Source organism: Apodemus sylvaticus, chromosome 10, assembly GCF_947179515.1.
Source record: "Apodemus sylvaticus chromosome 10, mApoSyl1.1, whole genome shotgun sequence".
Lineage (NCBI taxonomy): Eukaryota > Metazoa > Chordata > Mammalia > Rodentia > Muridae > Apodemus > Apodemus sylvaticus.
Window position 1 is genome coordinate 39,491,771 of NC_067481.1, and position 26,930 is coordinate 39,518,700.

At 42.4% G+C, this 26,930-nt stretch overlaps 1 protein-coding gene across 5 annotated transcripts in view; it reads left to right on the forward strand.

Annotated features, from left to right (window-relative positions):
• Tada2a (transcriptional adaptor 2A) overlaps positions 1-26,930 on the forward strand; it is a 46,252-nt gene that overhangs the window by 2,544 nt on the left and 16,778 nt on the right. For 2 of the 5 annotated variants that reach the window (XM_052193853.1, XM_052193855.1), the window contains 6 exons: positions 5,642-5,748; positions 7,474-7,533; positions 13,726-13,817; positions 17,175-17,332; positions 19,491-19,579; positions 20,682-20,754. In XM_052193853.1, coding sequence (XP_052049813.1) covers positions 5,642-5,748; positions 7,474-7,533; positions 13,726-13,817; positions 17,175-17,332; positions 19,491-19,579; positions 20,682-20,754 — 579 coding nt within the window. Of the gene's footprint in view, positions 1-3,526; positions 3,582-5,641; positions 5,833-7,473; positions 7,534-13,725; positions 13,818-17,174; positions 17,333-19,490; positions 19,580-20,681; positions 20,755-26,930 lie in introns of all 5 variants that reach the window. The other 3 variants (XM_052193854.1, XM_052193856.1, XM_052193857.1) reach the window with 3 other exon arrangements.

Genomic DNA, 26,930 nt, shown 5'->3' on the forward strand with positions numbered 1-26,930 from the left:
GTCTTTAAAGATGGGGTTTCTTTGTGTGACTGAGGCTGTCCTGGAACTCTCTGTAGATCAGGCTGCCTCTGCCTCTGGCTCTGCCTCTTCCTCCCAAGTCCAGGATTAAAGGCAGGTGCCACTCCCTCCCTGCTGTTCCCACCCTTGGCCTGTCATTTTGGCTTATTTCTTTAATCCCAGCACTCAGGAGGCAGAGGCTAGGTCATCTTTGTGAGTTCAAGACCAGTCTGAGCCACATAATGAGCTCTAGACAAGCCTGGGCTACATAGTGAGATCTTGCCTTAAAAACAAACAAACAAAAAACCCCACAAATACTAATAATGATTTGTAGTTTTGTTTATCTATTCTTAAATTCCCCTCCAAATGAGCTGTGCTCCTGTGCATTCCTGCCTGCCCTGTTCCCCACATCCCTGCTGCAAATGTTCAAGCTTCGAATTGTTTTCTCTCTTGTAGTGAGAAGTTACATATTCGTGTAGTTTTCATTTTTATTTCTCCTTACGAGCAAAGGTAAATAATCTTCTCCCAATTAAAGACCATTTTTATCTCTCCTTCCCTTCCCAACTCTGTTTTATTTTTTTTGTTCTTGAAGTGAAGACTCACTTTGTTGGGAAAGCTGGTTTCAAGTTCAGATTCTCTTTTTTTTCTTTTCTTCCAAGTTCATATTCTTAAATGAGTCCCCCAGCCTCATCTTCCCAGAACTTGGGACTCCAGGCACACCACTCACTCACTGTTCCTGGCTTTGCTTTGTTTTGTTCTGTTTGGCTTTTTTGAGACAGGGTTTTATTGTATATCTCCTGCATGGAACTTAATATGTAGCTTAAGCAGATCTTGAAGTCACAGGAATCCTTCCTCAGCTTCCCCAGGACTTACGAGTGTGGTCCCAACAGCAGTGTGCTTCTTCAGTTTTAGGTTATCCTTTGATGGTGTGACTCAAACTTGGGGCCTCGGGAATATTTTTATAGAATAAGAATTTCAGTTGCTAGAGAGAGGCTCAGAGGTTAAGATCGATCGCTGGCTGCTCTTCCAGAGAACCTGAGTTCAGTCACCATTACCTGAGGGCTACAACTATTTGTAACTCCAGCCCCAGGGGATCAGAGAACTCCTGATCTCCACAAGCACTGCATGTACACGGTGTGCAAACATTGATGCAGCCAGAATACTCATTAAAAATCAAGATTAAAAGTTAAAGAAGAATTTCAACTTTTTTCTCTTGAGTTTGCAAATACTTTCTTCCAGTTTACTTGCTTTTTCAACTTTGTGTATAATGTTTTGTTTTGTAAAGATTTATTTATGTGTCTGTGTATTTGTCTCTGTGAGTTTATTTGTACTACATGTGTACAGGCACCCCTTCAGGCCACAAAAGGATTTGGCATCACCTGAAACTGGAGTGTAGATTCGTGGGTACTGGGACCCGAACCCAGGTCTCCTGTAAAAGCAGGAAACATTCTTATGCACTGAGCCATCCTACCAATACTGTTCGTAGTGGTTTTGCTCTTTTTGGGGGGGGGGGGTTGTTTTGTTTTGTTTTTTGGATTTGGTTTTTTTTGTTTGTTTGTTTGTTTATTTTGAGACAGGGTTTCTCTGTATAGCCCTGGCTGTCCTGGAACTCACTCTGTAGACCAGGTTGGCCTTGAACTCAGAAATCCGCCTGCCTCTGCCTCTGCCTCTGCCTCTGTCTCTGTCTCTGTCTCTGCCTCCGCCTCCCAGAGTGCTGGGATTACAGGTATGTGCCACCACCGCCCGGCGGTTTTGCTTTTAAGATTTATTTTTATTTTATTTTCTAAAAGAAATTTATTATTTTCTGTGTATGAGTGTTTTGCCCTCTCGTATGTCTGCTGCACATGCATACTGATGCCTTTAGAGGCCAAAGGAGGGAGAGACAGATGGTCTGAGCTGCTGTATGGATGCTGGGAATTGGGCCCTGAGCCTCTGGAAGAACAGCCACTGCTGTGAACTGCTGGGCTATTTCTCCAGCCCCAAAGATTTAATTTCTAGTTGTGTGTGCGTGTACGTACGTACATGTGTGTGCAGGAGGAAGCAGAAGAAAGTGTCAGGAGCTCGTGGAGCTTTTACAGGCTGTTGTAGGAAACAAACTTTAGTTCTCTAGAAGAGGACTATATGCTCTGAACCTCTGAACCTTCTCTCCAGCCCACTTATAGTATTTTTATTGACTTAACATTTTTGTTTTTTCTAGGCAAGGTTTCTCTGTGTAACCCTAGCTGTCCTGGAACTCACTCTGTAGAGAAGGCTGGCCTCAAATTCATGTCTCTGCCTCCCAAGTTCTGGTATTAAAGGCACACACCACTATCGGCTGACCAGTTTAGTCATATTCTTTTAAAATGTATTTTCTCTGAGTTTTTTGATTTATTTTCATTGTTTTATAATTGTGTATGTATTGATATGTACATATGAATGTAGGTATGGAGGCCAGGCAGAGGTATCAGATCCCCTGCAGTGGTTGGGAGTTACATACCATGAGTATTCTAGGGAACACACATGCCTACACATATACACAAAGTGGATAAATAAATGTAATCAAAATAAATAAACACTCAAAATCCTTGATCAGTCCTCTGTGCACTCAGTAATTTGAGTTTTAGGAAACTACATGGAGAGAGAAATGTGAAGCGTTTACGTGTGTGTGTGTGCGCGTGTGCATATCAAAGATGCTGATAAAGTAACAAACTGTAAATGTCCTAAATGCGTACAGAGCCACTAGTGGAGAACTTGTTAGATTAATTCTCAACCTTTTAGACCCAATTATAATCATTTTATATTTTTTAAGTTTCTGATTAATTGAAAAATGGAATAGGTGTGTACATAATTTCAAACATAAAAATAATTCCATAATAAATGGAATAATTTATAATGAAACTTAATTTATAGTAAAATAGCAAGTATATCAATATGTTTTAAAGACATTATTACTGCTAGATTGATGGCACAGACTTGTAATCCCAACATTGGGAGGCTGAGGCAGAAAGATTGCCTCCAGTTCAAGGGATAGACTTGAGTTAGAGAATTAAATCTTGTCATAAAAAATGTGAGGGTGGAAGCCATGCGGTGGTGGTGCACGCCTGTAATCCCAGCACTCTGGGAGGCAGAGGCAGGCGGATTTCTGAGTTCGAGGCCAGCCTGGGTGAGTGAGTTCCAAGACAGCCAGGGCTATACAGAGAAACCCTGTCTTGAAAAAAACCAAATCCAAAAAAAAAAAAAATGTGTGGGGGGGTGGGAGGATGGGACATTAAAGCTGTGGGAAACATGGTGACGTAAGCAGGCAGCTGCTTACCCATAGTTTGAGTCTCGAGAAACACAGGCTAAATCAGGCTGTTAGTGGCTAAGAAATGTTACAGGTCTTAGTAATACCTGGTCAAATTCTGAACAAAACAGAGTACAACCTCCTATTGTGTACAGTTGTATTAGAGTATTCAAATATGTTAAAATTTTGTTAAGACAGGGTTTCACTAAGTAGCTCTGGCTGGTGCTGATCTCATAAAAATCTACCTGCTTGTCTCCTCAATGCTAGGATTAAAGGCATTGACCACCACATCCTGCAGGCACTGGGGCTGGGCTGTAGTTCCGTGAGTACTGTTACAAACCTCTTTGACTAGCATGTATAAGGTCCTGGGGTCAGATCCCCAACACTCACTATCAGAAACAGACATTTTTCTGTTTATATTCTATATTCTAGGGATTGTAATTGGGAGCTTTGTTTTTCTTTTTTTTTTTTCTTTTTTTGTTTTGTTTTGTTTTTTGTTTTTTTGAGTCAGGGTTTCTTTGTGTAGTCCTGGCTGTCCTAGAACTCACTCTGTAGACCAGGCTGGTCTTGAACTCAGAAATCCTTCTGCCTCTGCCTCCCAAGTGCTGGGATTACAGGTGTGAGCCACCACCGCCGGCTGGGGGCTTTGTTTTTTCTATTTAGTTGAATATCTAATGAAAAATCGAAAGTTGCTAAGGACCTGAGCTAGGGCTTTTTGTTTGGTTTGTTTTGCTGTGTGGGAAGGACTGTCTTCAGTACTTAACATCTATCTAGAATCCCAGTTCCTATCTAGAAAATGTTCTCAGGGCATCTACAAATTGTAGTAGCAAAAAGCTGCCTCCTTAGATTTCCAAAATCTCTTTCTAGGGGGTAGTTCAGAACCATCAGGTTAGTTAATTGATGAAGTGAACTGTTAAAAAGGATAGAAAAGGGTCAGCAAGATGGCTCAAGCCTGAGGACCTAAGTTCAGTTCCTGTAACCCACGTGCAGGAAGAAGAAAACTGACTCCCAACAGTTGTCTTCTGCCATCCATGTGCTGCTGCGCACACAAATAAATGTAAATAAATAATAAAATGTAATACAAAAAAGTTAGGAAGATCTCTTGTGATGATATGGAACCACATGAACCTAGGAGTTCAGGGCCAGTTTTGACAACTTAAAGCCTGTCTCTTGAAAATAAAAATAAAGCAAGAGTTCAGGGGATGGTGATTTGGTAAAGATTGGTATCTGGGACTGGAGAGATGTCTTGTCACTTAAGGTATTCCTTGTAAGGGGCAAGCAGTCATGTGGCCTGTAACTCCAGCTCCAGGGCATCTAAGACCCTCTTCTGGTCTCCATTGGCACCTGCACTCAAATGCATGTGTCACACACAGACATACAAATAGACATAATTTTTAAAAAAACAACTGACATCTAGCACTTAATATTTTATTTTTATCAGAAGTGGTAAATGGCCAATGCCTGTTATCCCTTCCCTTTGGAGGTAGAAGTAGGCAGACAAGGAGTTGAAGGTCATAGTTGGGGACTAGCCTGGGCTACATGAGACCCTGTCTCAAAAACAGAGCAAAAAGCATAAGCTTCAGGCAGGCCATTTTTTTTTACCCTGTCAGTTTTCTCTGTCTTCATTGCACAGCAAGTGGCTGTTAGAGCAAAGAAAGGTGCCTCAGAAGGTGTTTCTTAGCTTTATGGAGGAAAGTGCTGTTATAGAATGTGATAGCTAAACAAATAAGTCCCTTCATCTCCCTTCCAAGGCCTTTGTCCCACATTCCCAGGGGCAATCACAGAACAATGGGTTGCTCTGACTTCAGAGAGGCAGGATGTAGGGCGACCTGGAACAAAGGTATCTGTGGTCTTAGGGCTTTGGGGAATTTGTATGTGCCCTTTGCCTTCATCAGTCAGAACAAGAGCAGGCCTGTGTGCAGTGGTTTGCCTTTTCCGTGTATCTCAAGCCTAGACTCAAAGCTTAAATCTCAAATTGGAATTCCTCCAACTTGTTAAGAATTTGAACTTGCTGAGAACTTGAAAGACCAGGGCAGTGACTGCCTGTGTGTGCTGCTGCCTAGGCGAAACAATTGTTGCCTTTTTGTCTGGTTTGCTTTATATACATGTGCTACATAGGGAATGTGCTCAGTTTTCTTTTCCTTGTGGCAAAGTGGGCTTGGTAAAACTTTAAAACTTCTGTTTTTAAGTTTCTCTTTTCTGCAGGGGCCATCTCTGCCTAATGTTTGAAGCCATAGGTTTACTGGAGGAAGGACCACACTGCCATGCACTAGACAGAGTGGTTCTTGTTTGGTCATTTCCCTACGGTGTGTCTGTCAGTGCAGTCAGACTCCAGCCATTTGTAGAGTTTTAAACTTACCATTTCTTTTCTGTATGTTCCAGATGACCCATCTGATAGGCCGCCTTGCAGAGGCTGCTCCTCCTACCTCATGGAACCTTACATTAAATGTGCTGAATGTGGGCCTCCTCCTTTCTTCCTGTGTTTACAGGTAACCCTGAGGAGAAGGTCTCTCCTAGTCTGTTTCGTGGATGCAGTAACTTAGGAGCAACCTGCATGAGCTCTCTTCCTACAGGTAGTCCTCCCTACAGACTTTAGCAGGAAGGTCAGGAACAGATGGGCGAAGCAGACAGGGCTATTCCACAGAGCTGCTCAGCTTAATGCTGACCACTTTCCTCAGTAAACTGAAAGATTTCAATTCCAGGAGTCAGAGCTGGCAGGTTGTTCCTTTTGACCTCACTGTTTAACTTGTTAGAGTAGACTTTGTGTAGTCGACAAATGACCAAAGTGTTCTGTGGGCTCTATTAGGAGTAATACTGGTGAGGTGTGCCAGGTGCTACTTTGAGTACCTCACTTGAATCAGCCCTAAATCATCATCACTGCAGTGCTGGGAAGTAAGTAAATATCTCCATTTTATAGACAAAACTCAGCCAAAGAAAGCCTAGAAAATGTGCTTGTTGGGATCTTACCCAGGTGTTGTCAGGTCTTACCCAGCCTAAGACACTTGATTGTAAGAACCATTCCAGAGACAGCAGAGATGGCACAGTGCTTGCTGTGCTAGCATGAAGAATTGAGTTTGAATCCCAGCAGACTAGCTAAATGACAAACTCTAGGTTCAGTGAGAGATCCTGTCTCAAAAAATAAAGTAGAGAGAGCGATAGAGGAAGACTCCTAATTGTGGCTTTCATAAAGGTGTGCATAGGTGAGTGCACCTACAGACACATGTGTGCACACACAATATCCAGTTTTAGATATGGTAAAATGTAAAAAAGTGATCCTCTTGGTTTTTTTTTTTTGTTTTGTTTTGTTTTGTTTTTTTTTTTTTTTGGATTTGGTTTTTTTGAGACAGGGTTTCTCTGTATAGCCCTGGCTGTCCTGAAGCTCACTCTGTAGACCAGGCTGGCCTTGAACTCAGAAATCCACCTGCCTCTGCCTCCCAGAGTGGTGGATTAAAGGCGCGCGCCACCACTGCCCAGCCGTGATCCTCTTTAAGTTATAAAAAGAGTATATACTAGAATCCCAGTACTCGGGTAGAGGCAGAGACAGGCAGATCTCTGAGTCAAGCTAGCTCTTTCTCTTCCGGTCCCAGGCTCTGCAGGAGCCACGGGTTACTGTGCTGACATGGCCAAGTCCAAGAACCACACTACCTACAACCAGTCCTGCAAATGGCACAGAAATGGCATCAAGAAACCCCAGGTTCTCTACATAGCCCGAGCTGTCCTGGAACTCACTCTGATTGTAGACCAAGCTGACCTCAAACTTGGAAAGATCCTCCTGCCTCTATCTCCCGAGTGCTGGGATTAAAGGCATACGCTACCATGCCTGGCTTTTATTTTTTGTTTTTTAAGATTTATTTATTTATTTATTTGAGTTCAGCGTAGCATCAGATCCCATTACAGATCGTTGTGAGCCACCATGTAGTTGCTGGGAATTGAACTCAGGACCTCTGGAAGAGCAGTCAAATGTTCTGCTGAGCCCGCTTATTTTGATTTTGAAAGTCATGGTCTCTTGTAGTCTAGCACATATAGAACTGGCTGTGTAGCTGAGTGAGGATAACCTTGAACTCTTGATTCTTTTAGCTCCTCCCAAGTGCTGAGTTTGTATCTGGGCTGTATATGCTTAGCAAGCGCTCTACCAACTGAGCCTCATCCCCAGCCCTAAGAAAGTACTTTTTTTAAGTAGCTTTTAGTAATTTAACATTTTTTTTCCTTCACAGTGTTTCACTCGAGGATTTGAGTACAAGAAACATCAGAGTGATCATACGTACGAAATAATGGTAATGATGACATTGATGGAAACTTTCATTCCTTTTTCAAGTATTTAGACTGAGAACTAAGTTTCCTTCTCTATGTATCTCTTTTCTTCTTCTCTTCTGAATTTGATAATTATTAGGAGCCCTTTTAGTTCTTTGTAAACTATTAAAATATTTAAATATAAAAATGGCTAGAGAGATGGCTCAGCAGTTAAGAGCACTGGTTGTTCTTCCAGACTACCTGGGTTCAGTTCCCAGCACCCAAATGGTAGCTCACATCTGTCTGTAATTCCAGTTCCGGAGGATCCGATACCTCACACAGACATGAAGACAAAATACCAAGGCACATGAAGTTTTAAAAAAAAAAAAGCCCGCTATAATAAATAAAGAAGTCTGTTAGAATAAGTAAGCAAATAAATAAACAGACAAATAGATGGGCAATGTGGCTCCTGCCTGTAAGCCCAGCATTTAGGAGGGTTGCTATGAGTTCAAGGCGAGCGAGGGATACAGTGTGAAGCCCTGTGTGGTGGTTTACATGAGAGTGGCCCCAAGCATTTGAGTACTTCATCTCCATTTGGTAGCTATTAGGGAAGTAACTTTTCTGTTGCTGTGATGAAACACCATTACCAAGTTGACTTATACAAGGAAGGGTTTATTTGGGGTTATAGTTTCAGAGGGTAGGAGTCCATTCATCATGATGGGCAGCATAGCTATAGGCAGGTAAGCCTGGCACAAAAGTAGCAGCTGAGAGCTCATATCGTGATCCACAAACAAAACGCAGAGAGATGGGGATGACAGGAGGCTTGTGAAACCTTATGCCCACCTCCAGTGACGAACTTCTTTCAACAAAGGCCATGCCTTTTATTCCTTCCCAAACAGCCACCAAATAGGAACCAAGTATCAGATGTCTGAGACTTAAGGAACTCATTTTCATTCAAATTACCATACCCTGTCTCAACAAATAATAGGACTGGAAGGATGACCTGTCAGTTTTGAGTGCTAGCTGTTCTTGAAGACTGGAATTCAGTTCCCAGCACTGATTCTGGGCAACACAACTCCCTATAGCTGCAGTTCTAGGGAAAACCCGATACCAGTTTCACCTGATACCCACTCCCGGACTCCGTAGATATCTCACTCGTATGTGCACAAAAGTGTGTGTACACACGTGTGTGCAGACACGTGCGAACTTACACACACACACACACATACACCATCATTAAAAATAGAGTAAATCTTAAAAAAAACTCAAAGAAGATAAGAAGAATTTGAAGAGACAAACTGGTTAATAGGCCAGAAAAGACTTGACTCTGATTGAGTAATGGCATTGCCACCTTTAAAGGAGTGCCGCCACTCTTCCAGCCCTGGCCAGGTCAGTAAGCCAACATGGATAATCGGGTATGCTTGACACGTCTATGTACCGTGCTAAAATAGTTATGTCTGTGGGCTGGAGAGATGGCTCAGCAGTTAAGAGCACTGGTTGCTTTTCCAGAGATCCTGAGTTCAATTCCTAGCAACCACATGGTGGCTCACACCATATATAATAGGATCTGATGCCCTCTTCTGGCACACAGGTGTAAATACAGATAGAACATTCATATACATAAATAAATGTTTAAAAAAAGGAAAAAAAGCCGGGCGGTGGTGGCACACGCCTGTAATCCCAGCACTTGGGAGGCAGAGGCAGGCGGATATCTGAGTTCAGAGCCAGCCTGGTCTACAAAGTGAGTTCCAGGACAACCAGGGCTACACAGAGAAACCCTGTCTCAAAAAAAAAAAAACAAAAAACAACAAAAAAAAAAAAACAAATCCCCCCCCCCCCAAAAAAAAGGAAAAATAGTTTTGTCTGGATCCAGGGTAATCTAGGTCAGTGGCAGATCTGTGCCACTGTGTGCCACGCCCTTCTGTGGTGTACACCAGACTTTGGATTTGATCTCTGGCACTTCAGGGGAAATTCTGTGTTTTCAAAGCACTTAAAGCAACTAAAACAAGTTTTCGACACAGCCTCTGGTACAGTTTTTCTTTCAGTAGTAATTTCATAGTGTAAATTATTTATTCGGAACTGTATTAGTTTTCTACAGTTGCTATTATAAATTATGAGAAATTAAGTGGCTTAAGACAACACAGATTTATTCCTGCACAATTCAGCAGGTCAGCAGAGCAGTGGGCTTGCTGGTTTGTGGCAGGTCTTGAGAGGCTGAAATTGAGGTGCTGGGCTAGCCTGGGCTTTTATCTTGACACCTGGGGGGTAGACTTATTCTTGGTTCATTCAGGTCATTGGCAGAATTTACTCTTTCCTTACAGGCTTGCTGGCTGTTGACCAGAGTTTGTTCTTGGCGTTTAAAGGCTTCTGGCTCCTAGCCCCCCTTTTGCTGTCTCCAAAGCCACTGACACTGGGAGTCCTTGAGGTCTGCTGATGAGCTTGAGCCTTTGGCCTGCTGCTTTATTCTGCTTACTCATTCTTCTGCCTCCCTTTAGTACTTCTAAGAAGCTTTAAACTTTTTTAATATTTTATTTTATGTGTTTTGGCTGCATATATGTCTGTACACCAGGCAGTGCCTGGTGTTCCTGGAGGTCAGAAGAGAATGGCGAATCCTCTGGACAGCTGTGAGCCACAATATGGATTCTGGGAATTAAACCCAGGTCCTCCGGAAGATAGCCAGTGTTCTTAACTACTAAACCATCTCTCCAGCTCCTCTCTAATACTTTCAAGGACTTGTACAATTTTACTGGGCTCATCTAGATAGTCTTGTTTCTCTACTGTGTTAGTTGGTGGTAATTTTAATTCCATCTGAAGAGTGTTTAATTTTAAATAATTTTACCTGCAGTTCCTAGTGCATGATTAAAAAGAAACAGGAATTTTGGGAGAAATGCAGAATATGTTTAGAATTCTGCCTACTGTGTAATTCATGGCACATTTATGTGTGTTTTATAAAAGATTAGAAAGAAGCTGGTAGTGCATACCGTTAATCCCAGTACGTAGGAGGCCGAGGCAGGTGGAGCTCTGTGAGTTTGAGGCCAGCCTGGTCTACACATTGAGCTCCAAGCCAGAGTCCTGGGTTCTATCCTCACTGCCACATAAAACCAGACATAGTGGTACACAGAAAGGACCTGGGAGTACTTGGGAAATTAAGCCAGAATGATCAGTAGTCAAAGGTTTTTCTCATTTTCTACATGGGAAATTGGAGGCTAGCCAGGACTACATAAGACCCTGTTTCAAAAGCAAAATAAAACCAAAACATTCAGAAGAAAATCGACATGAATTTGATCATTTGTTGGCTCCTGCTACTGCACCTGAGCCTTTAATACTGGTGGTCCTGTTCTGGACTATAATCAGTCAAGGAAAGCAAGTTAGAGTTTGGGGAGAGCAACTAGCTGCCTTCCCTTACCCTTTCCAGCCTCTCCTTTTAAAAAATATTTATTTTTATTATTTTGAATTATGTGTCAGTGTTATGTGCTTGCCTGTGGTTGTGTGCATGTGAGTTCAGATGCCAGCTTCGGCCAGAGACATCTGATCATTTAGAGCTGGCATCACAGTTGTGAGGCGTTTGACATGGGTTCTGGTGACCGAACTCAGGGCCTCTGGAAGAGCAGCAAGTTCTCCTAATCACAGTTGTTTCTCCAGCCTGCAGTCTCTTTAATTTTAAGTTTTTTTGACACAGGGTCCTGTAGCTCAGGCTGGCCTCACACTTGTTATGTAGCCAAAGAAGGGCTTGAATCCTGGATCTTCTACCTCTACCTCCAAGGGTTTACTCTTAAATCTCACATTCACTAAATGGAACAGTAAACAAAATGCCTTTTGCCGATTGCACATTGAATGAAGGGTTGGAAAGTCAGTCAGAGCAGCTTTGTATTTGAGTTCATTTCACCAAAGTTACTATATCTTCAGAAAATTGATTCACTTTTTTAAATCCACATAAGAACATTTAGACTTGCCAGGCAGTTGTGGTGCACGCCTTTAATCCCAACGCTTGGGAGGCAGAGACAGGTGGATTTCTGAGTTCAAGGACAGCCTGGCCTACACAGTGAATTCCAGGACAGCCAGGGCTATGCAGAGAAACCCTGAAAGCAAAAACCAACCAAACAAACAAACAAAAAAGACCATCTAGACTCAGATTTTGTTATTTATTTTATTTATTTTTATGGTGCAAAGTTTGGATCACATGCTATTACTGAGCTATGTCTAAAATTTTATTCATTTGAAATGGTAAAATAACCCCTTATGAGATCATTTTATAGCTCAGGTAGTTTGTAGTCCTGGGCAGCCACTGGAGGAAAGCTGACTGTGACCTTAGCTATTCTGGGTGCCATGTCTTCCACACAATGCTTAAACTGTTTCACTTTAGCCAAATCTACTTAGTTCTTGTTACATCATCCTTTCTCACATGCTCACCACCCATACAATCATCTTTCATCAGTCTGAACTTCGGGGAGCCTCTGGGAACTTCTGATATACTCCCTAGCTTTTATTAGCCAATCTTAGCTATTCCAACAGATCTTTCCTTCTGTAGAAGTGATGACCAGCTTTTTTCTTTCTATACTCTAAGCCTCTAAATTCTTGATTCCTTGCAGCATGAAGCATCTGATAGCTTTAAATGGGTTCAGTACTTTTTTCATCTCACAGTGCTGCATTTTTGGGAGTTACTCATGCTGTGGTGGGTGGTACACTAATAGAATTCTGAATTCGGTAGCTATTTTTGTCTTATAGCTCTTAGGACATTAAGCAGGAGAAGGCAGCTCTTCTACCACACCCTTTATGACAGTAATTCTTTTTTTTTTTTTTAAGTTTATTTAATTTTGTGAGTACACTGTTGCTGTCTTCAGACACACCAGAAGAGGGCATCAGAGCCCATTACAGATGGTTGTGAGCTACCACGTGGTTGCTGGGATTTGAACTCAGGACCTTTGGAAGAGCAGTCAGTGCTCTTAACCACTGAGCCATCTCTCCAGCCCTTTAATTTTTATTTTTAACTATGTGTATGTACATGTGTGCCTACAGAGGCTAGAGATGTCAGATGCCCCTAGAGTTGGGATTATAGTACTTGAGAGCTTCCCCATGTGGGTGATGGGAACCAACTTCAGGACCTCCGCAATAGCACTATAGTTCTTAAAGTCTGAGTCATTTCTCAGCCCTTGATCTCTTCTGGAGTTAAAAAACTTCATTATTGATTTATTTTCCAGGTGGAGTCTCTGAATCCTTGGCTAGTCTATATTTGTTGCATTGGCTTAGGCTAGCCTTAATGTTCTATCCTGAGACCCCAGCCTTCTAATTGCTGGAATCACAGACATTTGCTGTTGTGCCCACTTGATATTATTCTGCTTGCTTGTTTGAGAAAAGGTCTCCCTTACTATATAGCACTGGCTGGCCAGAACCTTGCTGTTTGGAATAAACTGTCCTCAGACTTATGGCAAGCGTAATGCATTTGCTTTCTTAGCACTGGGATTGCAGCTGTCTGTCATCACTCCAACCAGGTTGTTTTGAGATGAGAGCAAAGTCCACACTTTTCAGCCTTGTTCCTGATTGCCTTTTGCATACCTTTTGTTCTGCGTGGTTCTTTTATCTCTTGTTTTTTGAGGCAGGGTCTCTCTTTGTAGCCTTGGCTGTATAGTCCTGGAACTTCCTCTATAGACCACACTGGCCTAGAACTTACAGAGATCCACCTGCCTCTGCTTCCCAAGTACTGGAATTGAAGGTGTGTACCACCATGCCTGAATTTTTTATTTTTTTAAATTATTTGTAAGTGTGTGCACATGTGTATGCATGTGAATCAGGTGCCTGTGGAGACTAAAGGTGTTAGATCTCCTGGAGCTGGAATTACAGTTGGTTTTTAGCTACCTGACATAGGTACTAGAAGAGCAGTATGCATTTCTGACTGATGAACCAATAAACATTATCACCCATAATTACTATCCAACACATTTCAGAAACATTTATTCTTCTCAGAAAAAATAATTAAGCATAACTATGTTTTACTGGAGAATGTCTTAGCTGATAGAGGTCAGAACTTGAGATTAAGTATCTCCTTGCTAGCCTTTCTACCTTTGTCTTTGAGACATATCTCACTGAACCTGAAGTCAGTGATCCTGCCTGTTTCTCACTGGGATTACAGATGGGTGTCACTGCATATAATGCTGTCTTCTTAAACCATGTACTGTATGGTTGGAACTCCAGCATGTCATTCCTATCCTGTTCCTAACCAAAGCTCTTTTTCTCCTTAGACCTCAGACTTCCCTGTTCTTGATCCCAGCTGGACAGCTCAAGAAGAAATGGCCCTTTTAGAAGCTGTAATGGACTGTGGCTTTGGAAATTGGTAAGAATTTAGTACTGAGTATTCTCATAGGCTCAAGAGAAGCCATTGTTGAAGCATAAAAGGAGAGAGCTAAGAAATTGAAAAGCTGTGCTACTTCTCTGATGACCAAAGATTCGGAAACAAGTTCCCATCTCTGTTCACATCTTCTGTCCTGAAACATCCCAAAATGCACCATGCTTAGTGGTTTCATGACCGAGCAGTTCTCTGAGGTTACTTTGGATACATCAACATCAAGATTGTTCTTCCTGAGTTGTAGAGAAGTAGAGGTGACTAATTATTGCCCCCATCTGGGCAGTGGGTTCCAGATTCATTTCAGTGAATGACACTTGAGGTGGATAATCATAGCTGGCCTGAGGTTGAAGCTTCACTGATTTCTTAACTGAGTTCTGTCTTTAGCTTTCAAACTGCCTTACTTGAACTTGCTGGCATTAAACAGGAGTTATTACTATTGCCCTAGGATGCAGTACCACTTTTAAAATCGATATGTACAGGTTGTGGCTTATATGTGCTAGAGATTGATACCAAATGCCTTCCTCTTGCTTGCCCTCCAGATTTGTTTTTTGGTTGGTTGGTTGGTTTGTTTTTGTTTTTGAGAGAAGGTCTCTCACCTAATCTGGAGGTTGTGGTTTCAGCCTGTTTGGGTTGGCTAACAAATCCCCAGGATCTACCTATATCTGCCTTCAGAGTACTGGAGTTACAGATGCAGGCCACATGCCTAGCTTTTACATGCGTGCTGGGATGTGAACTCAGGTCTTTATGCCTATACAGAGAGCATTTTACCCCCTGAACCATCTCCTATCTCCCAGATTTTGCATTTTAGGAACACTCATGCTGATAATTTTGTTTTGTGCACTAGATAGCAGAGATGTTATTAAGCATATTTGCTCATGAAGCAGCTGAAGCTTGGGGAGTGTAATTCTTTCTCATTTGATGTAGCTTCTTAGTGAAGGACCCTCTGCTGGATCTTCCCTGATTGCTAGCACTCATCTTCCTTCCTGGTGTTATTAGGTGTGCCGTCCTCCCAGGCCACGAGAAAGACCAGAGTTCTCACAGTTTGTTTCCATTCATTCATTTAGCACCATACATATGCATCATAAACTGTATTGTAGAGAATAAAGATGGTAAAGCTGATCACTGGTGGCAGCTCGCTAGTCATGCCTGAGGTTTAATGTTTCTCTAGAGTGGACCAGTCCTCCTCATCTTCCTTCCCTCTTAGCAAGACTAGGGAAAAGTCTGTTACTAGATTGGGGAAGGTAGCTCAGTGTTAGAGCTTCTGCTTAGCATGTGTGAGGTGTTGGGTCCAGTCCCCATCACCACACTAAAGAATCTAGTTGCTTCTACATTCAGTGTGGATAAGGCACTATGCTGGGTAGTAGGAGCACAGGGATTTAGCTTCATGCCCTCGTCTAGCCTGTTTGCCTAGTAAGGGAAGCATACTGTCTGTAGGTGACTGAAGTGCACAGCAGCATAGTCATGCCCAAGGAAAGGATTGAGTGAGTTTGAGGGGACTAAGACATTCACCTCTGCCTCTCCATCACTTGGAATAGGGAGGCCTCAGTATATTTGGGATTTGTCTTCTTTAGCAAGTTTATTTTTCTCTTTGGGTCTCATTTTTTATGCTGTGAAATTGAAATAACAATATACTACAAAGCTAGCACCAAGGCAACCTTAAATTCTGTCTGAGTGTGTGTAGCTCAGTGCCATGCATAATCATGGAAAGTCTAGTGAAGAAATGTATGCTCGTGACATTTGTTTTATATAACATAAAACATTAAAGATAAAATTACATGTATGTAATTCTTTAGACTGGGTCTCAGTGTAGGCCTGACTGGCCCAGAATGCTATGTAAACCTGGCTGGCCTCAAATACACAGAGATCCACATGACTCTGCCCTCTCGTGCTGGGATTTAAGGCGTGTGCCATCATCCCTGGCTTGTACATCTTGCATCCTCCAGTATGCTTTCTGTTGGTATTGATGATCTCTTAAGGTTTTTAAAGCTTATTATTTATTTACATATTTATTAAGTTTATGTGCATGTGTGTGTGTCTATATGAACATTTGTCACTGGTGTTCACATGCCAAGGAAGCCAGAAAAGGGAGTTATAGGCCATTATGAGCCACTGAAGGAAATTCTTTAAGTGCTGAGCCAGCTCTCCTGCTGTCTTAGTTAGGGATTTACTGCTGTGAACAGACATGGCAACTGTTACAAGGACAACATTAAATTGGAACTGGCTTCCAGGTTCATAGGTTCAGTCCATTATCAAGGTGGGGGAGCATGGCAGCATTCAGGAAGGCATTGCGTGGAGGATTGTTTAGAGTTCTACATCTTCATCTGAAGGACGCTAGGAGAAGACTGGTTCTCATGAGGTTAGAAGGAAAGTTTCATTGTCCATCCCTACAGAGACACATTTCCTTCAACAAGGCCACTCCTACTCCAGTAATGCCACACCTCCTAATAGTGCTACTTCCTAGGCCAAACATATTCAAACCACCACACCTCCCCCGTAAACATTTTTGTAAGTCACCTTTATTATGGTGCATATATACATGGAAGTCAAAGGATAGCTTGCAAGAATTGCTTCTCTCCTTCCACCTTTTGGAGCATAGGCTGTTTCTTTTTAGAAAGTTCTTTCTGTGTAGTCCTGGCTGTACTGGAACTTGGTATATAGGCCAGTCTCACCTCCACCTCCCAAGTTCTAAGGTTAAAAGGTAAGCCGCCACACCAGGTCTCTCTCTCTTTAAAGACATTGTCTTACTCTATAACCCTAGCTGATCTGGAACTGACTTGTGGATCATGCTGGCTTCAAACTCATAGACTGTGCCTTCTTCTACCTTCTTAGTGTTAATATTATGGGCATTGTCACCATGTCTGGTTCCAAGGTTTCTTCTTATTTGTAGCTGTTCTTTCTCTGGCCTACCTCAGGAAAATGTATAGACGATGGTGATGATGAATGAAACAAAGCTTCAAGCATCCATCTCAGGCTGGCCTTTGAACTCAATATGTAGCCGGAGATCACTTTGAATTCCTGACCCTTCTGCCTCTGCCTTCTGAGTGTGTACCTCCATGTCTCAGCTTCATGTATTCTAAGCAGAAGCACTCAACTAACTGAGTTACATACCCAGCCTAGAAATGTATGGTTATTTATAGTCATCTTCTTTCCAGTGGAAAGAAAAGGTTCCTTTATTGCTTCTCTGTCTTGAAATACCAGAATTTGGGACATCACTGGTATATCTCTCACTGGTTTGCTTACATCTGCTGATACTGTATTGATTTGACTGCAAATATGAAATGAACAAGCCAAGCTTTCAGTGGTCTATAGAAGTAAGAAAGTTCCTCTTTTTCCACGTTTCGCTAGGCAGGATGTGGCTAATCAAATGTGCACCAAAACCAAGGAGGAGTGTGAGAAGCACTACATGAAGCATTTCATCAATAACCCTCTGTTTGCATCCACCCTGCTAAACCTGAAGCAAGCTGAGGCAGCCAGAACTGCCGACACAGCCATTCCATTTCACTGTAAGTAAGAGCAGTCAGCCCATCCTTGGACTGCCTCCATAGCTGATAGCGAGAGATTATGGCTGTTGAGTCAAGACTATGCTATGACAGGGAGGAATCACATCCCACAGGTCAGAGTTGTAGTCTCCTACTCTCCATCTCTTGGAATATATTAGTTAACATTAATGATTGTTTCTGTAGGGTCATACATCCAAAAGGGGTCAGTCTGTCTATGCTGTTATTTGTTTAAAAAGCCTTTTCATTCGTTTAAATAGTTGATAATCAGATTCAGTACTTGCCTATCAGGATCCAGTATTGCCTGTGTGTTAAATCCAAGGAGTACTTTGTTCTTTTTATTTACTTGGTTAGGGCAGTGAAAGCAAACTTTTTTAATCTTAGATGCCTGTGAGGATCAGTAGGGTAACCAAAGCCTTATGAGTTAACAGACTACTGTCTTCCTTGTGTGGCCCAGAGCACAAGTGACAAACATAAATGTTTTCCCTTCGGCCTCCTTTCCTCACGGCTTGGAAACAACTTTGTTGCTGACTCCTCCAAGGTTGCAATACCTCCTGTTTGTGTAGTGTTTGGATATTAGCATTTTCCTGAAGTCCATAAGGCCATGTTTGTTCTTTTTTTGGAGGGGGGGGGGTGTTTGGATTTGGTTTTTTTCGAGACAGGTTTCTCTGTATAGCCCTGGCTATCCTGGAACTCACTCTGTAGACCAGGCTGGCCTCGAATTCAGAAATCAGCTTGCCTCTGCCTCCCAGAGTGCTGGGATTAAAGGCATGTGCCACCACCGCCCAGCTTACCATGTTTGTTCTTAACAGCAACCCAGTAAAATAACTATAATGGATGCTTTTGTGTTACACAAAACTAGGAGACTAAGACATTTTAAAGGTTGAACAATTTGTACAAGGTTGTAAAACTGGTTGTTTGTTTGGACAAGCTGGCTTTAGATTTAGAGATTGACCTGCCTCTGCCTCTGCCTCCCGAGTGCTTGTGGTGGTGTTTTATTTTGTGCTGAAACAAGTTTTTCAAATGTGTAGAATTGTCGGCAGGCACTGGGACACAGTTTGACTTCCAAATCCAGGATGCTTGACTTCTCCGGTAGAGGAGATTGGTAAATTGGTATTGGTGCTGAGGCTCAAAGGAAAGGGAACTGACAGGATGCCTGGATTCTACAGCAACACTGAAGGACAGGATCTGTGTTTCTGTTTTGTTTCACTTTTCATTCAGTTTGGGAAAGTAAAAATCAGAGGACTAGGCTACAGGATGGCTCAGCAGTCAAGCCTGGTGACCTAAACTCAATCACTGGAATCCTCCTCATGCATGTCATTGCACATGCCTGCCCACACAAATGCATGCAAATCAGAGGTGGTCGTTAGAGGATTCCTTCAGACTTTGTTTCCTTCATCAGGAAATCTGCCTGGGCTAGGTGGGCATTGTGTGGCACATGCCTGAAACCCAGTGATAGCCACGTGGGAAGCTGCAGCATGGGGACTGTGAATCTGGGAGTAGTTTAGGATATATGATGTGTTTGAAATACTGTCTCATATGGGGAAGGGGGAACCGGGAAAGGGAAAATCATTTGGAATGTAAACACAGAATATAGAACATAAGAAAATAAAAAAAAAGAAGAAATACTGTCTCAGCACAAATAAAAACAACATCGTCCTTAGGTGGTGGATCTCTGAATTCGAGGCCAGCCTGTCCTTCAAGTGAGTTCCAGGGCTGCATAAGAGAGACCCTGTCCCAAAAAGAAAAGTAAAAAACAGCAAAAAGAAGATATGGTTTTTTCATAATTAACATTTCACTCTTTATAAAACTTTTACATTTATTCTTGTGAATCCTTTTTCTCAAAGAAATCCGTTTGAGATATGGTCCCCACTCCTGTAACCTAGTACTCAGCTTCATAGATGTGGTCCCCACTCCTCTAACGCAGTACTCAGCAGGCTGAGGAAGGCACCCTCAGCTTCACACCCTGCCTCTGACCTTGAACTCAACTATGTAGCTGAATGTGACCTTGACCTCCTGATCCTTTGGCTTTTGCCGCATGGATGCTAGGATTGCAGGCGTGTGCCATCGTACCCTGAGAAATTCTGGGTTGCTTGTTTGTTTGTTTTTAAATCCAAAATATGAAGACATTTATTTGACGTTTTCATGTTAATGTTTGTTCCAGCTGCAGATGACCCTCCCCGGCCTGCCTTTGACTCGCTGCTGTCTCGGGACATGGCAGGATACATGCCAGCTCGGGCAGATTTCATTGAGGTAACAAACACTTGTTTTTAGCATACAATGAGGAAAAACTTATAAGGTTATTATCTTCCTAAAGGGAGATTAGGATTTTCAGGCCTGTGGAGTGACATTTGCTTGTTCCTTTTCCCACTGCAAGCACTCTGTTTAGCAGTGACAGTTCTGAGTGAGAACTGACTACTTAGGGTACAGTGGTGTTGCTCCCACTGACTCCATAGGTGTGAAATGTCTGTAGTTGTCATTCCTCAGTGAGGGGTTTCCAGAAGTTAACAAGCCAAGGAGCAGGTTACATTTTTAAGCTTTTTCTATTATAAAGTTCCTATTGCAACCAGACTTTGGTGTTATTGTTTGAAAGTAGCATACAAACATTTTGAGTTTTAGATAGGCCTGGGTTGTGCCGTGAAAGCCTGTCTCAGAAAAGAAAAAAAAAGTAGCACAGATAGTATATAAACAAAACAAATAGATACAGTCTTCCAATACAAGCTTATTTTCCAAGCTGAGGGCTGGGTAATGGTTGTATATACATGTGCCTATTAAAACTATGTTCCTTACTTAGCCATGAAATTAAAGAAAATAAACGTGGAAGTGGTCACAAGCTCTAACTTGCTCTCTGAAGTCATCTGCAGTGCTCTTAGAGATGGAGGTGTCAAACTAGAGCCCAGCCTGCCACAGACAGGCAAAACACCCACGGGTGTTTTGTCCACAGCAGTGGGAGTGCATAGCCTCCCCATAGTCTTCCTCTTCCAGGAACTGGAATAGACTACTCTGGTCTTAGTGTAGAGCATAAATTGTATTATGACTAAACAGATCCCTCAAAAGTTGGTAAAGGGAAAATGAATTCATGCAGAGTACTTGAAGACCTAGTCAAAGATTCTCTGTGGAATGAACAAACTATTGAACATTTTTAAATGATAGACTTAGCTTCACTCTTAGTATTGTGGTATCCCAGCACTTTTTTTCTATAACTTTCCCTTAGACCTTTTATCCAATTTTCTATAACTTTCCCTTTGCCTTTTATCCGATTTAGTACTTAGCAATATTTTCTGTTTGCATCTGAGGCATGGCTATTGTGAAGGCAGTACTCAACTCTGATGGCTTTGGGTGTTGTCTTCCACAGGAGTTTGACAATTATGCAGAATGGGACTTAAGAGACATTGATTTTGTTGAAGATGATTCGGACATCTTACATGGTAACATTTATTTTATCAGAGGCTTGTTGAATACAATTATTGATGACACTGTGCCGGATGCTGGAATATAAGGATTGATAAAACATGTCTTCTGCTCTTAGCAAATTCACAACTTAGTGGTTGGGCTGGTGACAGAGTGTGCCTTAGGCCCAGGGTTGGATTCAGGCACTACAGAAAACCAAAATCTAGTGGTTAAGTTGTTAAATTTACCTTCTTGCCAAGCTTTGGCCTGTCTGACTTATGATGATAGTAAGAATATTGATCACATAATAGAACTTGGGAACTATCTAGTCCCTTGGGCTAGAAGCCCTAATTGAGGTAGTTGATTAAGTAACCCATGCCTCTTTAGGGAAATAGTACACAGACCTTGGATTTCGGTTGTAACTGCAGATACTGTTTACAAACATTTGGTTTTGGTTTTGGTTTTTTGGATTTTTTTTTTTTTTTTTCAGACAGGGTTTCTCTGTATAGCCCTGGCTGTCCTGGAACTCACTCTGTAGACAAGGCTGGCCTCGAACTCAGAAATCCACCTGCCTCTGCCTCCCAGAGTACTGGGATTAGAGCTGTGCGCCACCACCGCCCGGCTCACAAACATTTGTTAACACAGAGTTAGGAAATGGTCAAGAGTGTACTTTAGACCAAAATTGGCAATTAGAGAGTCATTCTTCGGGTACTGCCCTATCTTTTTCTTGAGACAGTCTCTCACTCTAGCTAGAACTTGCCAAGTAGACTAGACTAGATTCGCAGTGAGCCCTGGAGATGTGGCTGTCTCCATCTCCCCAGGAATTACAAGTATGTGCCACCAAGTCTGGCTTTACTTTCAGGTGGGTTCAGGTTAAGAGCTTTACCGACTGAACTGTTTCCCCAGCTCTCCCTCCCAGGTTAGAAATGGAGACAGTGTCTTACATAGCCTATGGTCTCAAACTTGCCTTATAGCCAAGGATGGTTTTGAACTCCTGATTCTATGTCCAGCTCCTGGGTGCTGCATTTGCTGGGATGCAACTCTTTCCTCCACACTGGAGACTGAGTGTTGTGAACTGTATGATACACAAATAAATGTTCTTAAAGAGAATGTTTCAGAAGCACTGAAGATGAAGGGAGTGTCTTCCTGGCAGCACCCCAGGGTACCTTGTTTATGGCTCTGAGCTCTTGCAGCAGCTGTGCTGGCAGGATAACCATGGCTGACACATGTTGCCCCCAGCAGTCTCTCAGAACAACAAGTAAAGGAGGAGTTCAGGAGCCCGAAAGACTCGGGAAGGAACAAGAAGGAACTTTAGGCATAGCTGGCACACAGGCACAGATTGGTGGGAATCAGGACATTGATTCAAGCTTGGGCTTGCTTCTGAGTCACAGTGGAATCCTGGGCAAGTCCTTGGAGTCCTGTTTCTTTGTGTCCCATATCGGTAAAGAATGATACCACTTAGAGTGTGCATGTGTCCAGTGGGTGATGGTGTGCAGTGCAGGCTAGTGTTATTCCATACATTGTACTGCTAATACGACTGGGCATCAGCAACATTCCTTTCAGGCTCCCTCACTCATAATGCAGATGCCAACAAGCTCTTCCTTTGTGTCACCCAAAGATTTGTGTTGATTCATGGAATTTATCCAATAAAGTCAGCTTTGTGGTCTATTATAGAGGCACGGGTACAATAGAGTGATAGTTAATTACATTCCAAGTATACCAGGAGGTTCCTATCATGGGCCCAGGAAACACATGTCCTGTATAATAATTTCTGAGGAAAACAAGGAAGTTCTGAAATCTCGTAAGTGGCACTGTCTCCTACCTTGTTGAAATAAGAAGCTATTACTGGTTCAGAAAGAATCAAGAGGACTCATTAAGTCTCTGGTCTTGTGACATTGTGAGATTTCCAGGCAGATGCTTAGTGAGCCCACTGGGCTCACCTCCTTTCATCTGTGGAAAAATCTGACTAAATATGTGGACAACCCCTTTCTTAAAATGTCCCAGGGTCCTAAACTGACAGGTGGACCATCTTTATGGTTATTGTTCCATAACCCAGGGAAGTCGAGGCACCAGGCACTGTGCTGAGTCAGGGTATGCAATGCTTCTCAGGGTTACATGCTAGCATAGTTTGTGCTCCCTTTGGCTGGTTGGTTTTGGACTAACTCTGTAGCCAAATGGCTTAGAACTTGCTCTGTAGATCAGGCTGTCCTGGAATCTTCTTGTGTCTGTCTGTTTTCAAGCACTGATATTTCATCCATGTACCACCATGCCAAACCTCCATGCCATCTCTATGTGAAAACTTCACTTCATCAAGGTTTCTCTGCCAGCTGTGGACCCCTTTTATTCCCCTCAGTGTATTTCTTCTATTTAAATTCTCAGCTTCTAGACATTAACTATATGCCAGAGGTGCAGCAGATCTTTCTGCACTAATTTGTTACTGTCTCACTTTATAGAAATCTAGTTGTGTATGCATAAGTGGTTAGATAGAAATATTATAATAATAATAATAATAGCTAAGACATACTTTATTTACTGGTTTTTTTGGGGGGGGGGTTTCCGAGACAGGGTTTCTCTGTATAGCCCTGGCTGTCCTGGAGCTCACTCTGTAGACCAGGCTGGCCTTGAACTCAGAAATCCATCTGTCTCTGCCTCCCAGAGAGCTGGGATTACAGGCGTGCGCCTACTGTATACAGGCAGCAAGTATCGGAACCATTCCCATAGTCTGTTCTTAGCATTGAACAATATTATCAAGATTTTGTTGGTTTTGAGGGTGTTTGGGGTGGTGGTGGTAATGCTTATTTAATTATATGTGTATGATATATGTGTGCCATGTGTGATATATGTGTATGCCATGACACTAATAGGGAGGTCAGAGGACAACTTTTAGGAATTCCAACATGTGAGTTTTGGGGATGAAAGTCAGATTGTCAGGTTTGGTGGTATGTGCCTTTATTACTGAACCATCTCTGTGCCACCCCCCCCCCCCCCACCCCTTTTTGTTGTTGTTTTTGTTTTTTTGAGTTAGGATTTTATACTGTAATGTAAGCTAGCCTCAAACTTAAAGCTTTTCATCTGTTGTGACCTTCCGGGTGCTGAGATTAGAGGCAAGAGCCAGTACACCTCCAACATCCCGTCTTCACATCTTTAATATTTTTGTTGCTGTTTCTTTCCTTTGCTCACATTTGTAGTCTTATGTGACTACATAAGCTGCACCACATGGAGAGGTGGGAATAGATAATTTTCTCTTTTTACATTCAAAGAAATATATAAAGTTAAGTAATTTGCCTTTGGCTTCCTTATAACTGACTTTAATCATTAGGTTATGTAGTTTTCATTTGTAGAATTATTTTTGTGCATCTTGGCCAAAAGCTTGCAGGGGCAAATAACTTTATTTTGTTTTGTTTTATTTTTCAAGACATGGCTCCTCTATGTATCGTGGCTGTTCTTGAACTCAGAGATCCACCTCCCTTTGCTTCCCAATTGCTTGCATTAAAGGTGTGTACCATCATGCCTGGCCCTATTTTATTATGTTTTTAACTATTTATATGTGTGTGTGTGCATGAGAAGGCCAGAGGAAGATGTCAGGTGTCTTCCTTTATCACTATTAGTCAGGGTTCTCTACTCACAGAACTTATGGAATGTTTCTACATATTAAGGGAATTTATTGTGATGACTTACAGTCTACAGTCCAACTAACCAAACAATGGGCAGCTGTGAGTGGGAAGTCCAAGGGTCTAGTTGCTCCGTCCCACCAGGCTAGTTGTTTCAGCTGGTCCTCTGTATAAGCTGGAATCCTGAAGAAGTAGGTTTCAACAATATGCTGGCAAGTAAGTGCAAGAAGAGTGAGTCTTCCTTCTTCAGTATCTGTATACAGACCTCTAGCTGAAGGTGGAGCCCAGACTAAAGGTGTACACTACCGCGCCTGGATTTGGAGCTTGCCTTGTCCCAGACTGGTCTTAAACTCAGAGATCTGCTTGCCTCAGTCTTCCAGGACTAAAGGCATGTACTACCTTGCCTGAGCCTAAGCTTTTCATGGCCTCTATGCCTCAAGATCTCCATGCCAAGATCCGGGTCAGAAGCCTGAGTCTTCCAGCCCCAAGATCTAGATCACAGGTGTGTCCTCCATTTCTGGATTATAGTTCATTCCAGATGTAGTCAAGTTGACAACCAGGAATAGCCATCACAACTGTCCACATCTTTTGAGACAGCATCTCTCACTGAAGCCGAACCTCCTCTTTTGGCTAAGCTGGCTGGTCAGCAGGCTCCCAGGATCCATCATCTCTCCTCCTCCAGCTGGGGTGCAGGGACGTGCAGCCATGCCCAACTTTTTAAAGACTTGAACTCTGGGTTTCTGCTTTTGTAGCAGTCACTCATATCCACTGAGCCGTCTCCCTAACCTCTTAATTTTTTTAAGATTTATTTATTTTTTGCAGGGGGAGCATATACCTTTAATCCATTACACATGTTTTATAGAAATAAGGACTCAGGAGGCAGAGACAGGAGGATCTCAAAGTTTGAGGTCAGCCTGTAGTCTAGGACAGCCAGGACTATATAGAGGTCTTATCTGAAAAACCACAATCAAGAGTGTTCTCTTTATTTTTTAAAATTATGTTTATTTGTGTGTGTGTGTGTGTGTGTGTGTGTGTGTATGTGTGTGTGTTTGTCCACATGCATGCAGGTGCCTATAGAGGCTAGAGATTGTCACTTTCCCCAGAGCTTGAGTTATAGCCATTTTGAGCTACCAGACATGGGTATCAGGAACCAAAACCATAATCCTCTGCAAGAGCTCTTGACCACTGAACCATCTTTCCTGTCTCACTCAGACTCCAGTTGAGAATGACCTTGAACCTGACCCTCCTACCTCAGCCTCCTAAGGCTGGGATTATAGGTGTGGCTCAGAGTTTTGCTTCTTATGATTACTGTTTGTGACCCTGCATTGAGGAATTTGATTGGCCTCTCAGCAGTTCAGTTCTCTCAGTTGACTTTCTTGCCAAGCAAACAGTAAGTGCCTTCTGTCAAGAAAACAGAAACATGTTGCTAGCTATTTTGAACAATGTTAGAAATACATTGCAGTGGGAAGGAACTGCCTCTGTCTTCTGCCCACTTCTTAAAATATTTTAAGGCCAGCCATTTGGAAACTAACAGTCTCCAGTGTAATCACAGGGCAACTGTTCTTCCCCCAGAGCTGAGGTTTCAGGACCTTGTGTCAGTGGGTAGGTTCTGAGTGGTCTCTGGCCAGTTTGTTTGGCAAATTGTGCAGGTCCTCTGAGGTTTCACAGCCTGCCTTCTCCTTCTCATCCTGCTCTGCACCCCCCTGGGTTGTTATGCTGTTAAGATCTTACAGGTTTTGCTTCTGAGCATGCTTTATAAGAAAGGGGGTCGTTTCCAATACTAATTCTTCTCTGGGAGAATGCCAGCTCTCCTCCCTTTGCGACTGTTTCTTCTCTTGTTGCCTGGAGCCAAAGGCACTGAAATAATCAGGCAGTAGAACCAGTGGTTACCAGTATTTATTTATAGATTATTTTGTAGTACAGTCCCAAGGTTACTTCTGTTTTAATTTAGTCATTCCTACACAAGTCTCAGAAAACAACAAAGTAAAATTAGCATTTTTACAAAATTACAGAAATTATCTCTAATTTGCACTGTCCAAGATCTCCAAGATACATCTCTTCTATAGAATGTATCTACGTGGATAAATAGTGAAGGATTTAAAAGACCTAAATGTGATTATTTCCACTATGACAATTTTTGTCCTTCTGTTTGGAATTGTTTCTTCTCAGTCCTTCCAGTCTCATAAGAAACTTCATTATAAACTTTGTATGTGGTCACACTGTGTGTCAGAGACTTGTTCCCTTCCCCTTTCCACAGCCTGCCCATAAAAAACTGGCTGTTAAACAAAGACAGGGGATGGATTTCCCTGTGGTATCAGGACTGTCTCAAATCAAGAAATGTTTGTAATACAGAGTGTGGTGGCACATGCCCTTATTCCTAGCACTGGAGAAGGATCATACAGGGCTTGAGACTTTTCTTTGCCTTCATACAATTAAAAAAAAAAAATCACTGATTCTTATGCACCATTATATTGAAAGAGTCCATGATTCAACAAAGAATGATACCCCAGACTCAAATAGTATGCAAAAGCAATGAGTGTTTTATTCTGTAGAAGTTCAGTATGCTGGGGTCTACCATTTACCCAAGATGGAGATACCCCAGT